General features: G+C 41.5%; 1 protein-coding gene across 1 annotated transcript; it reads right to left on the minus strand.

Moving 5' to 3' along the window:
• Positions 1-9011: 9011 nt before the first annotated feature.
• LOC145440350 (SUN domain-containing ossification factor-like) lies at positions 9012-12847 on the minus strand. Its single transcript, XM_080317934.1, has one exon. It carries the CDS (start codon positions 12786-12788, stop codon positions 9750-9752), a length of 3039 nt encoding a protein of 1012 aa, XP_080174060.1. The 5' UTR covers positions 12789-12847; the 3' UTR covers positions 9012-9749.
• Positions 12848-14829: the final 1982 nt, after the last annotated feature.

Raw genomic sequence — 14829 nt, forward strand, 5'->3', positions numbered from 1 at the left:
GATCACTTATAGTCGAATATTGATCATTATTATTATTCGATATCTCATGCACAACCTCCTACCTCCAACTAAAACTCTATTTTCAAGACGCTATAGCCTACTGAACAACCTCGCCTATTAATCAGGCTGCGGAGTCGGAATTTCACCAAATTTTCTCATGAGTGGGAGTCTCATAAAATTTGAAGCACTCCTTGGAGTCGGAGTCGGGGAGCCATATTTTAGGTGGAGTCATAGTTTGTTAAAATGTCCCGACGTCGACTCCATGTAGGGGAGATGTGGTACCGATGAGACTGGGACCGAAAATACTTGAAAAATTGTATATGATAATCCCATGATTACAGTACGAGACATCGTCTACAATGGCATGCTGGCAGAATCTTTGCTCCCATACAAAAAACTTCGACCTGCGCGAGTTATGGGTCCGTGACAAATGATTTACGTTTAAGGGGGTGCAAAGTAAATTTGAATCGACATATACATATTTTCTATATCCTCTTCCAGACTAACAAATACGCAATAGTTTTTGATGTGAAATATAGGGCTTGTATTAGGGTATATTGAATCAATACCATCCTGGACTGGACTATTTTTAATTCAATAACCATATTTACAGGGTGAGGGACCTATGGTGCCATGGCGGAAATCAAAACATGATTTCATCTCAACATTTCAGTTAATATAATCTATTTTATTCTTGTAGGTCGTGACGAAACATTCTTCATTGGCATGCTGTGGCTTAGATTATTTAGTACACAAAAAAAACAAGTTGAAAAACTTGAGTTTTGAGCGTATATATGTCTCGTAGGTCCCACGGTCGTGTGATATTGAACCCACCGGGTGGGGACCGATGACAAGTTCGAGCAACAAATTTTAAACGTTTATAAATAGTTCTCGAAAGGGAGGATATCCATGTCAATGCCCGCGATAGTTAGAGTTTGTATCAAAGTGTTGAGACAGCAAAAGATCCGCTATTCTCGGCTGAAGATGTGCAGGCCAGAGATCATTTTGCAATTTTTGATCCATCGATAACACATATCCCCTACTTCAAAATAAAACCAACTGTAACGAGAAAATGCCGTTGCAGTTACATAAGTTGTTACGTTTTCGAACCATAGTAAACTTAATTTCTTTCAGTAAGTAGGCCTACAGTTTTGATAATTTCTGTAACTATACACGTATAAAAATGTAACAGAGTTATAATTTTGTGAGTAGATTTACAGGAATGTAGGAGTCGGAGGCGGAGTCGGATTTTTGTGAAGAAAATTTCAGGAGTCGGTTATTTTAAAATTCCCGGAGTCGGTATATTGAAAACGTCTGGAGTCGGAGTTGGAGTCGGTGGTAAAAGGAATCGATTCCACGGCCCTGTTGTCGACACGTGCGTCATTTCGTAATTCATTTTCATCAATAGTCTTTTTTTTATTTTATATATGCCTACTTTATTTCTTTCCATCCCGTGTGCAATGTGCATGCCTCCCAAAAAGTCGTTTCGACACCGTCCTATATCTTTTCGCAGTATCGCAGTCTTGTGGTGTTTTGAAATCATGAAGTTATTATGAAACTGACACTGTATCACTGACAAACTATATTCCCTCTCAAAGTCTGTAGCAAACGGAAGACGCCAACGCCATACAGAGCTACTTATTGGCGTATCAAAATTCCCGACGCCAAACGCGATCCAGCGATTCATCAGTTCAGACGTAGCTAGGCTACTCGCACCCGGCGTTTGGCGTCTGTTGGAAGTTACAGCAAACTTTCCCGACTCCCAGTCGGATAGGTAGGCTTCAGGATTCATTGCGAGTCCGAGTTTCAAGTAGTAGTATTATTATTATATCAGAAAATCGTGATAGTGGCTCTAGTTGAGTTTTTTGCGCCACGTAGGCACATATAATAGGCTTACCGTACGTCCTGCATTAGGAGGATTTGTCCTTCTTTTCGGGTCTTTGAAAATGTCCTCCGAGGTCGCCTAAATGTCCTCCCTTTGGAGCTTTTTTCCTTTTTTTTGATAATTTTGGTTAAACATAGGGCAAAATTAGACTGATGAGATACGGCAAAACAGCACTGAACTAACGCTCCGGCGGGTATTTCGGGAGCTGAGCCGGAAAGTTGACCTTTTTCTTTATTCAACCACCTGATAATGTGAAATTTGTACGATTTTACAAGATTTTCTTCCGGTATTCTAAGTTTTGAAAATTTTGAAAAAGTGTCCTCCTTTCCCGATTCCAAAATCTGGTAACCCTACTATATAAGGAATCTTATAGGGAATTCGATTGAAATAAATATATAATATACATCGTCTAGTCTTAGGAGTAGCTTCTCGTATCACACCGCCAACCATTTGTATTCTCTTCTGACATCCATCCGACCCGTGACTCAAATATATAGGCCTAGAGTTGAACACCCCTGTTCTATGCCAATGTGGGTCTCTGATTGAAAGAATAGTCCAAGTGGTTTCCCCTCTCATTTCCTCTTGTTGGGCCTAGTGGTGTTTCGAATTGATGAAATTAGATATTGTACCAATCCAGTGGCGTTCAACCTATTTTTGGCCGCATTTCGATTACATATAGCCAGGCCGTGTTATTTTTGGCATATGCCAGAACTGCCAAAAAAAATTATTTTTGGCATTTTTCGATTTTTTTTTGGCAGTTTTGCAATCGTCCGCTGAATAGATAGTTTCAGCCTCGAATTAGTCCCAAAAAACGCTTTATTTGGGCTAGTTTGTCAAAAGACGCCACAAAATGTTCAACATCCACGTATAATCAGTGCCAACAAACAATAAGAGACGAAAAACCTAACGATTTCATTGGTTAATTATATCAAACGAAACCACAAAATGTGCAGTATCCATCGGAATCGGTGCCAATAAGCAAAAAAAAAGAAAGAAAAGCCTAACAAACACGCTCAACAGCTGATTGTCACAGCTGTTGAATAGACTTAAATCGTTTGCACTGTAGCAGTGCTTCCAAACTCAGGTCAGCTAAGTTTCTCCTAAATTCATTTCTCGCCCAGCGAATCTGGGAAATATCGGCTTCAACAGTAGCCGCTGAGGGAAAGAATGTTGCCAGTCATCCACAAAAGGTTTTCAGAGCTTCAAAATCTTTGGAGGGCCGAACCGGCTTCCATGCATCATGAAAAGAGATCACTTCGCCAGTGCCATCGATCTCATCGCGGAAATAATTCTCTTCCTGATCCTTTTCCAGGAGTTTCCTGTGTTGTCTCTCATCAATACATTTTATTCAGTAGCCCGACTATCATTTCTCCTTCAGTCTACCGATATATTTTCGGAGGACATTTTTTCACTTCAGGTGGCTTTAATATTACCAACTCGCATGGAAGAGTCTTGGGAAGGTTAGCTTGTTTAAGAACATTGACGCAACAAGACTGTCTGGCAAAACGAGACTATGCAGCTCAGAAATAGCCAGACAGTTTGTTGCGTCACAATGTTTAACTTGATCACGTTGCAAAAATCGTGGTTGATTTTTGGAGTTCCAGTTCCATGAGCAGAATATAATTTATATTTTAATAATCAGTACTGCGGCAGCTTCTCATTGATACCCGTTTTATCCAGGGCCGTAACAGCACTTCGTCAGCCCCCCCAAACATTGGTCTTGGGCCCCCCTCATAGGGTTATAGACCGAACGTCTGGGGGGCTTCGCCCCCCAGACCCCCCCTCCGGCGATACGCTGTTTACCACTATTCATCATATTAATTGGGAGTTTCTTAAATGAATCAGCTTTTGCCGCCTAAGCGCGCGAAGCGCGCAAAATTTCTAGAGTTCATGATTTCATCGGTCAGTATGATCGGGGATTGCATACATTGTTATCAATTTTCTTCTTCTCTCTGCTCACGTAATCAGATTTGCCGGTAGAGCTGAGTGAGGTCTGTTTGAAAAGGTAGGACCACTCAATAATAATTAAACATCTTCGGGCGTATATACCCGTTGGCAGGAACAAAACAGCACCTCGTAAGGCCCCCAAAAACGTTGGTCTTGGGCTCCCATAGGGTGATAGAACGACCCCCCCCCATCACGTTGTTCGCGTTTGTCACGAAATTACCCGTACTGTATTGTGAGCCAGCGCGAAGCGCGAACATTTTCGATAATTTATGATAAAAATCGGTCAATCAGATCGGTGACTGCATATATAATATGCTATCAATTTATTGTCCTCTTTACTCAAGTAATCAGATTTGCCGGTAGAGCTGAGTGAGGTCTGTTTGAAAAGGTAGGACCACTCAATAATAATTGAACATCTTCGGGCGTATATACCCGTTGGCAGGAACGAAACAGCACCTCGTCAGGCCCCCAAAAACGTGGGTCTTGGGCTCCCATAGGGTGATAAAACGACCCCCCATCACGTTGTTCGCGTTTGTCACGAAATTACCCGTAGTGTATTGTGAGCCAGCGCCAAGCGCGAAAATTTTCGATAACTTATGATAAAATCGGTCAATCAGATCTGCGACTGCATATATAATATGCTATCAATTTATTGTCCTCGCTACTCACGTAATTAGATTTACCGGTAGAGCTGAGTGAAGTGTCTTGAAAACGAGAGGGCCCGTAAATAATGATTAAACATCTTCGGGCGGGCGGAACCGTTGATACGACTTCGTTACATGATGATATTTCGTGACATCCAGATTGCCATATCAAAAAATATAGAACCGCCCAAACGTATAGGCTTCTAAACTAAGAGAAGCACACGATTTCAAATTGGTATTTCTTCACTGGCATAAAATTTTTACCAGCGGGATGGTATTTGTCTTGTGAGGTTCAGATTGCAAAGACAGGAACATTCGGCGCCAGTCATTAAGGCGCCTATGGACAATTAAACCTATATGTATTTTGTATATATAGCGAAGTCTTTGATCTGCATAAGGGCATAGACGTTTTCGGCCAAGCTTTTCTCGCTGCCAATCGTTCTGGCACACTTCTTGGAGTCGCATGTTATATGGCCTAAAACTCGATTGTATGTCTTGGTGGGTCGTAGCGCGGTAATGGCCCAATACCCAATAATAAAGAAAAATGGCTACTTGAATTCGCGAGCAGCGCGAAAATTTTTTTAAAAAATTGCATAAATTTTTAAAAAATACTTTATGATTTATGCTAATTCACGAAATAATTTTGGGCCCCCTTCGAGCTCGCCCCCCCCCAATTGGGGGGTTTGGGGTGCGGCAGTTACGGTGCTGGTTTTATCAAATTTAGCGCTAGACAAGCCAGTCAAAAATGGTCGTAAAATTGCCTTTGGACAAATGGAAAGTATGACGTAAACCAGAGGTCTCAAACACGCGGCCCGCCAGAGCATGTTGTGCGGCCCGCGACGGCATTTTAGATTTTTATTAATTTGACGATATATGGGCCTAAGGGTCACTTATATCTTTTCAGGTTATAAAGGGAAAATTCCCTCTTAAATTGCTCCGAAATCCTTAAACTATTCCACAAACTCAAACACATCAATTGCAAACGCTAACATGCAGTGGAAGATTCACTATTTCGCCACATTTCCAATTCATGATGACAAAACCTGACCCTTGGACGATTCGTGAGTGAAATTTGTGAGTTGGACTTGGACGCGACCTTTCTTAGGATTAGTCAGACTCGGGCTAACTCAATGGCGAAATGAAAATGACTCGAGTGGACTTGGGGTGACTCGGAATGCCGTGAATTTGTTAGAACCATGGACGCAAAAAACTAATCGCGTGTCAGGAGAATAGTAATAGATCAGAAGGTCGCAGCTTGGTATTTCGCTAACTAAGCAAGTAGTTATGGCAACCATTGGCAATCTGTTAGTTACATCTTCGGTTGCTAAACCATGTTATTAAGGCCACTGAAAGGTACCGAGTACCGTAGTGGTATATTCCAACGATGTAACAGCAATGGGCCGTTCGGCGTTCCGACATTTTAATTACTAGGACACATTCATTAATATATTTATATTATATTTATGCTCCTATATTTGAAGACATTTGGTCATGAGATTAATAGCTTATAACTTATCACAAGTATACTCGAATTCTGGATTGGAATTACAATGCTCAACTGGAAAATGTTTTGATATCAGATCAGTCTCTATTATCAATCTGTTAAATTCAATATATTCATAGTCGCTGAAAAATTATAACCCGATAGCTTTTATGATGGCATCATACATTTGCCCGCACATATGGTGTCTATATCTTAAAATAAATATATATCAAGTACAACAACAATTCTACTCAAATAGTTATAATTGTAATGATTCTTTTCGTGCCAGTCCTAAATTGATGCAAGAGTAAATCACATTTTGACGATGTGTGTTTACTGTCAGTCTGCTGGATCGGCTCACTTTCAATAGGACAATTCATTCCCGCCAAATAAGGCCTACTTAAGTTGGAAAGACATATAATACCCCTATAAATGCTGCGGCCCGCGGCGTCGTCAAAAATTGCCAGGAAACACTAAAACGAAAAATCAAATCACCCTGAATCGCGAGAAGAAATTAACATTTGGGTTCCAAGTCAACAACTCAAATTGCATGTTGACAGCTGCTAAGTGCCAATACACACGTAGCTAATTGAAATGTGCAGACGGTGGCGCCGTGGTTGTACGACAGTCGACAGTTGTATAATCTTTGTGTTACGGCCGCATGTTGGCCACCCCTGTATAGGCTACTAAACCGAAGGGTACGTTCAGCGAGACCTATAACTGCTATCCCAGACTGCACTGGCCAATATATTAGGGTTACCATATTTTGGAAATCTGAAAGGAGGACACTTTTTCAGAATTTGCAGACTTGCAAAACCGAAGGAGAATTCTGAAAAGATGGTAATTTTTTCCTATACTTCGTGATCGCTTAACTAAAAAAAGGCCAACTTTCCGGCTCATATCCCTAAATACCCGCTCGAGCGCCACTTCGGTGGTGATTTACGGCATCTCAGTCTAATTTTGGCCGTAAATTGACCAACATTCTCAAAAAATGAGGACAAAATCTCAAAAAAGAGTACAAAAAGGGGCGTCCTCCGAGGACACGATTAGATCGAATTCGCGAGTGATTTTAGTCGCCGGCGCGACAGCAACTTAAATTTTGGGATTTTGAAAAGAGGGCGGTACCAGTCCCTAACCTTGGATATTGGATATCTAGCTGTCTTGACCTCTCAAAGACATGTTTATGCTGGCACGAGAATAATTATTCTGGCCGTTATGATAATTTACTAACAAGTTGCTGCAATATTGATTAATTAGGCACAAAATTAAAAATTTCTCGAAGAGCCATATGTTACACCCAAAAGAGCCATATGTGGCTCGCGAGCCATAGGTTCCCGACCACTGCTCTATTCGAATCAAAGTTAAAAGACGGAATTCTTTGCTGGGGTGCTGCCTGCAAGAATACGATTGACTAACTGCAAAACTACAACTTGATCATCATATGATGTTTTTTGCATTCTCATATTCTGTTTATTCCGGTCGACGTATCATTATCCGTATCATTATCAAGCCAAGGCCGGACGGGGGCCTGGATGTACACTGTACAGCTGATATATCGCTAATCAAAAGATTTGGTGTTCTAAACATAGAAGATATGAGGAAGCTAGAAATTGCCAAGTTTATGTATCAGTTCCATTGCGGTCACTGTCCTTCAAATTTTAACAACTACTTCACCTCGGAGTCATAAGCGAATAAGTACACGCGTGTCTTCGAAGAACAATTACTATATGGTTAGGCCGGAATACAAGAAAACGCATTGCTCTATCACAGGGGTGGCCAACCTTTTCAGCCAAAGGGCCACATTTGATTGACGCACTATTGCGCGGGCCACTCGCCGCGCAAGCGCGAAATTTTTTCGAAGTTCATAGGTCAATAATATTGTCACTTGACTATATTGCGGGCCTGCTGTATATCATGGACTCAGTTTGCAAGGACTGGACTATTCGGCGCCTAGACATATCGATATCGAAAGCTTCGACCAACATGCGTCAATCATTTTGTGCCTATAAGGTTTCATAGTCGACGGTCTTTCTGCGAACGCAAACGCAACGTTGAATGACACTACGTCTAGCAATCGCGACTATAGTTAGACTCAATCTGATACATTATGCGTTCTGTCATTTTCACAAAGGGGTAGAAATATTAAAAGCAAGAAATCGAGTGACAACATATGTTGGGCGAATAAGAGTGTAGAAAATTTTTACTTTTGATTAATCTATCGCAAATTATTCTGCTTTATTGTAGTGTACGAAGATCTACCAAAATGTGACTGGCTCATGGATCTGCCAATGCGTCGAAACTGATATTTTAGTCTTCACGTCTCAAGTGTTGCGGTCAGATCAATCAAATGTTTGGCTGTCCTTGCAAGTTCACAATATGTGCAATCCATTTTTGAAAATATTACTAATTTCGGAAATTACCTCGCGGGCCACGGGTTGGCCGGCCCTGCTCTTTTAAGTTTGCCGCTCTTTACCTGTGGAGCGGCATCTCGCCGGCTATCAGACAGTCGAGCATGTCCGCATTCAGTCGAAATATAATCAATTTCGTCTAAACTAAACGAATACTGGTCCGCCCTCAGATCCTAAGATATCGATCTCGTCCTCCGCCACATCCCACCTCATTCTGTTGCATACCTTGTATATATTGCGCTTTACTTTTCATTCAGTGTAGAGGCCTAGGTGGGTGTCTGATTTCAAAGACTACTCCAGGTCGTTTCGACATCTACCGATCTTTTCATTGCATAACAGTTTGTAGCGTTTGGAAATGATGAAAATATGAATAAACTGATACTGGTACCCAATGTTCCCTCTAAGCTGCGCACGTGCGCAAATGCGCAGTGCTGAAAAGGTCTCTGCGCACAGAAAAATCTAACTTGCGCACAAAAAATCCGAAGTGATGACCTTTTTTTTTAGTCGTATCGCACTGTGGTCCAAGGGTCTGCGCAGTGAGTTGGTGAGCGTGCGCAGAATCTTCGGAAATTAGAGGGAACATTGCTGGTACCTACAATCGTACTCTGCCTCTCTCACATCGACCCCCCAGTGCAACCACGCCATTTTCTCATGCATATAAATCCATATTTCGCCAGAAACAAAACAACAGAACACTGAAACCGCAACCAAAGTGCAACAGCAGAAAGCTAAACACGGGAATCAAGAGGGAAGGCTTTAAGAGTAGTAGGCGGACGACGTGCGCGATACAGGCAAACGTAATAACTTAAAACTCTACGACTAGCACCATTCGAAAATTGCATGCGGTGTAACCGCGGTTGGCACGATTCGCGCAGACACATTGAGTACACAAAGCTGGTAGGGCTGGGCAAAATCGTGTACCTGAGTGGTTCGGATCTGATTTGAGTGCTGAACTTCAAGTCGAGTCGGGTCGAGTCGCTACAACAGTATGAACGATGTGGAAAGTTCAAATATGTACCTATCATGCGACCAAAAAATACAATCCCAGATCTCTATCACATTAAAGATTATTTTCTTTTTTTTGACCATACCTATTTCATTGCACTGTGTGACAATGCTGTGGGTAGATCGCTATTTCATAAATAGCTCATTTTCAGTAATGTGAGCAGCTTTGTAACATGTTTGGTATGATACAATACGACCTATAGAGGTTTACAGCCTCCCGCAGTGAAAATTAGTATCGAAACCACAATTATCGTAGATAAATTAACTCTTAGTGGCAAGGAGCGTATCATTTCAATACTCAACTCGGATCATTACAATTAATACTCAATTCAGATTCAAGCACTCGAATCATTGTGACCAGCCCTAAAAGAGATTCGCTATTTTCTCCCTTTCACATAAGTCGCCGGGATCTTCAGCCCGACTTGGCCTGCGTTCCAAGCCTTATCTGGATTTTCGAGAGGCGAGTCCACGCACGCAGTGGTGAGTTTTGGCCCGATCGTCTCCACGCCGTCTGTGCATTGGAGTCTGTCAGAAATGCTGGAAATCGCGGCAGATTCCGCAGTCGAAGAGGAACCGTTACTGTTTTTACGTTTAGCCTTTTTCTTTTTCTTTTTTTGCTGATGTGTATCAGATGTAATCGTCGGAGTATCGATAGTATTCGCCGGTACAGAATAACAGTGTCCGTTGCTGACAGTATCTTGAGTACGACCGTTTTTAAGCTCTCTAACAACGCCAGTCAAACGTTCGATCATATCGTTCGACGCTTCCAAGTTTCGTTGCGTCTGCGCCATCCGCCTTCCAAGACAAGTCACGAATACGGCCACAAAAAGAAACAGTTCCAGCACGATAAGGCACAGATGCCTCTCCACGAGCTTACTGTTAAGCTGATCGTGGGCTGTGAATAGATTTTGAATTTGCACCTTCAGGATTTCGATCTCCGCCTCTGCTTTTTTGAGTAGCTCGGTCTGTTTTGCGTCGTTTTCGTTCGCGGTGCGACTCGTAGCCACCAATTTTGATGTAGTTTTGTCAAATGCTCTCTGCATTTCGTCCATCTGTTCTTTATACCTGCGGCTGAGATTTTCCAAGTAATCGCTGCTGAGAGACATGTTCTGTTCTAACACTCTTATCCGGTTGCTAAGTCTCATAAAAACCGAGTCTTTTGGACTGACAGGGTTTATCACAGCAGCGTGTTGGGGCGGCAGTCTTTCTGCCGTGTAATCTACCGGTTTTTGTTTTTCAGCCGACTCATCCACAGGGTCTTTATCAGAATTCTTTTCTGTAGAGTTTGGGATTTTTACATCATTCATAACACTTCCAGACTGATTTTCTTCCGTAACGGTGGATCCATTTAATTTCACAGGCTCCAGCAGCGGAGCTGGTTCCTCTTTCTTCGTTTTGGCGGAGATAACTTCTTGCTTTGTAGTAGAAGCGACGTCTCCGTTGATCTCGCAAGAGTCTACTTTCACAGGCTCCTCCGACACTAGATTTACATCAGGTATATTTTTGGACGGTGAAAAATGATTGTCATCCGTGTAATCCGTCAATGGTGTAGTCTGCCCTACTATTGGTAAATCGGTTTTGTTCAATTCTGTTTCAGCAATATCTTGTTTACTATCTCGCACCGAGTCAGAGCTTGCATCGACATTCTTAACATCCGTTACATTGTGTTCAACACCGGCCGTGTCATTGCTTTGCACGTTACTTTCTTCCTGTACACTCCCTACGTTTTGCTGCATAGGGTTTTCCTTAGCGGGCATAGAAAAAGGCACAAAACCGCTGTAATTAAAAGGATAGTGGACCAAACAACTGGTCAACGACACTTTGCAGACAAACTCCAGAAACCAGCATACTCTCGCGTTGAGTTTACGCGTGACAGGCGTCAGATACTGAATAAACTTGGGCACGTAAATCGGTATATGGGGAGAGTAGGCGGTTAAGTTAGTCACATATAAAGACAAGTCCTCCCCATTGCCGACTTCGATTAAAGTAATCAAACTGGCATCATTGCCTGCTTGTCCACCTATTTCTGTATGATTCGTGACTAACGTGACTTCAGATTCGTTAGCGAGATCGATTGTATCTGTCTCGTTAGCAACAACTAAGTCAATAATTTCATTATCATTCTCCGCTTTTTCATTCTGTGCTACATCATTAAGTCCGATCGCATTTTTAACCATATTTAACATCGCGTTAATGGGACCGTTTTCATTTTGCTGTGTGTCGTCAACGATAGCTCCAGGTTGAGAGTGACTATTTTCTTCTTCCGAATCAGATTTTGCGTTAGTTTGCTCCGATTCGTCAAATTCATCGACCATCGAAATTCCCATCACCCGGACCAAAGTCAACGGGCAGAAATGTTCGTTGGAAAAGTGACTCTTCATCTCGAACTTAATGTATTTGGCAAACATCACATCGTTTGACTTTACGTTAAACGATTGCAGATTTCTGTCGTTAGTAGCTTCAAAGGCGCCGATGAGATGCCATTCTCTGGTGGGATACCGTTCGCTGACAGACACCGAAAACTCTTTGGGGGCCGAGGAAAACAACTCAAGATTACCGATTTGAACTTGCTGGACTTGGATGGGCTCGCAGAGCTCGACCACAAACCAAATCGGGTTCGAACACGGGTTTAACATGTACAAGTCGCGATTTTCGTCTAGTATCGCGGACACATGTTTTGCTTCCTTATTGTGCGCTAAAATCTTAGCGCCACAATCTTGCGAGCCGTAGTTGACTTGAGTTTTTTTGGCACGAACCGTACGAGATGGGGTTGGTTCATTGTCGGCTAGTTTAGATTCTTGTTCTTGCAATTTCAGATTTTTCCACTCTTCAAACGAATGCACATCCGTCACTTTCAACTTCATGTTCGCTTCCTCCGCGTCATCTTCCAAATTCACTACCTTTTCCTGTTCCGAAACTGCATCGATTTCCACAGCAGCTTGAGTAACTATTTCTTCTTCGTTTAAATCAGCAGCTGGCGTGGGAAGGGTTTTGTTTGTCACAGTGGTTAACGACCCCTCTGAGTCTTGGCCGAAAAGGAAAATTTCACGCATGCTATATTTGCAAACAGGATGCGCCTTTCTTTTCAAGTGTTTCTGAGGCCGATCATTATCTTTTTCCAAAAATTCCCCTTTTATATCGCTAGGAACGTTAGTAGTATCAAATTCTTTGACAGGTGGATCCGGTAATTTATCACCTTCCAAAATTTCGCTTTCAGTAGGATTTTGTAGCACTTCTGGCTTTGGGCTAACGGTAATCCAATCCGTAACGACTACAGTGGGAGCTGGTGTAACATCATCTTCCGCTTTAGTCCCCCATTCCACTGGCATCACGCAAGTGATTAATATACAAGCGACAGCCAGGACTCGTTGACTTCCTGTGTTCATTTTCATACATGTGTTACCTAAAGCTATCATAAAGTAGTCCAACACGGCTCATAGTGCCCTGAAAAAACAAAGGTGGTTGCATCAGACTTGTACAAAGTACTGGATAGGCTATGCAACATGTGCAACTAGAACTGACGACCTTTAAAATCCGCACTTGATTACGGTACAACTGACTAATAGCTGATAATACAACCTAGGGAATTCCAAGTGTGACAAGAAATGTTGTGGATAGAATCAGCATAGCAAAAGGTTGGGGTTTCGAGTTTGAAATAGGAAGGTTTACGACCCCTAAAAGCCTATTCAAAAAACAAGTACAGTAGTTAGTTGACCGTCACCTAACTAGACTGGTAGCTTGTACTTGTAAGTCTATGCTGCATCAATGTTGCTACTGGCAGTACCCGTTATGAATAAACCGACTCTTTACACTGGCCTGAAGGCCCTTCACAATTCCAAGAGTACCATTATAATGGTCGACCTCAGATACTGTATATTGCTACTTCAGAGAGATATTTACAGAGTTATTGCATACTCGAAACTCTTATTCCTGTACGACGTCATTGTTGATGAAATGACACCGACTAATAAGTATGCCTACAGGTGGAGCTGACAATTATTTCACAGGAAGACATAGTCTCGAGGCGCCACAAACCACAAACAATATCAATACCACACCTCGCACATCACTTGGAAACAAAAAAATATCCAAACATAGCACTGCTATCACAATAGGCCAGTATCAGTCTCGTAATTTCTACATTCCGAAATAATCACCGTACTTTAAGAGAGCGATTTTTCAAATCAATTGTGCGGTTTGTCATAAACAACAGTTTGTCACAGCAACGATCTGTTCACAGAACAGAAAATGACTTTTATGTGCCGGTATAAAATGTATTTCAGTGACAAGATTTCTCTCCAAAACTGAATATAAAACACATAGTCACAATAATGAACCTTCATATTGTTCAAACTGGTCATTAATGATTTGAAACTATAACAGAGTAAGTACTCGAATGAGATTAATGGCAATAATTGTAATATCAACCTAAGATGTGACCCAGTAATCCTGATTCCTGGATTTAGAAATTACATATAGCAAGGACAACATAAGCACATGCAAATTCGATTGCATTTGCGCCAGTCAGACTAGACTTTGAATCTTCATGACGTCCATAATCACACTGAGCAAAGCTTAAAGAAATAGAAGCTGCGTTCCAAGAAATTTAAGGTAAACATCCCTTTCCTTTGCAACTAGATAGCTGCCTTCACGGCTGGCGAATTCCAACAAACCTGCTGGATACGCTCTACGAATCTAGGAAATGTGGAATACCAACACAATTCCCTTTCAATTGGATATGGACGTTTTAGCAAACACATTCCATGTCACTCTGCACATCGCGTCATGACTCTGGAGACGCAACCATTGTAACCAAGCAATGTTATTTCTTCAAATACAATAATGCCGCACCATATTCCTACTGAGCCTGTTTGTAAACACGTAGCTAAAACCATTTAGAATTCTAACACTTCAGAGCGATAAAAACCATCACACAGAGAGTGATGTCGCAATGTACAATATGATTGTTAAAAAATAACTATTTTCCCGAATGTCATAGAAAACATCAATTTCAACCAGTAGGAGCAAAGTTATTAATTACAATATCATAAAATAATAGTATTTTATTATATCCAAAATTTCGTTATGTGCTTAATATATGCTGCAGCTGTTTCTCTACTCTTCATGAAATGATTCCTAAATATAATTTGAAGTGTAAAACCCGTTTCCCATGGAAGCAATAAGCTAAACGTAACCTTACAAAGTAAACCAGGAAAACCAGGAAATAGTGTAACCAATACGTTGACTATATAGAAATAATAGCAAGCCGTGACTGTGCAAAATTTTGGAGTAAGGCGATGTAGGCTACAACCGAGATTGTGATCAAGAATTTGAATCTGCAGAAAACACACACCAAGAAAACCAGCCAGCTTCGATATAAGTCACTTTCAGGCAAATCATATTTGAAATATATATTGTGTTACAATGAGACATTGATCACTATCAGAAAAATACGAG

The sequence above is a fragment of the Botryllus schlosseri genome, chromosome 6 (assembly GCF_051294905.1).
Source record: "Botryllus schlosseri isolate E-star chromosome 6, Bs_hap1, whole genome shotgun sequence".
NCBI lineage: Eukaryota > Metazoa > Chordata > Ascidiacea > Stolidobranchia > Styelidae > Botryllus > Botryllus schlosseri.

Bases quoted from the DNA above. Each gene is read 5' to 3' on its own strand.
- LOC145440350 (XM_080317934.1), bottom strand. From the start codon at position 12,788: ATGATAGCTTTAGGTAACACATGTATGAAAATGAACACAGGAAGTCAA.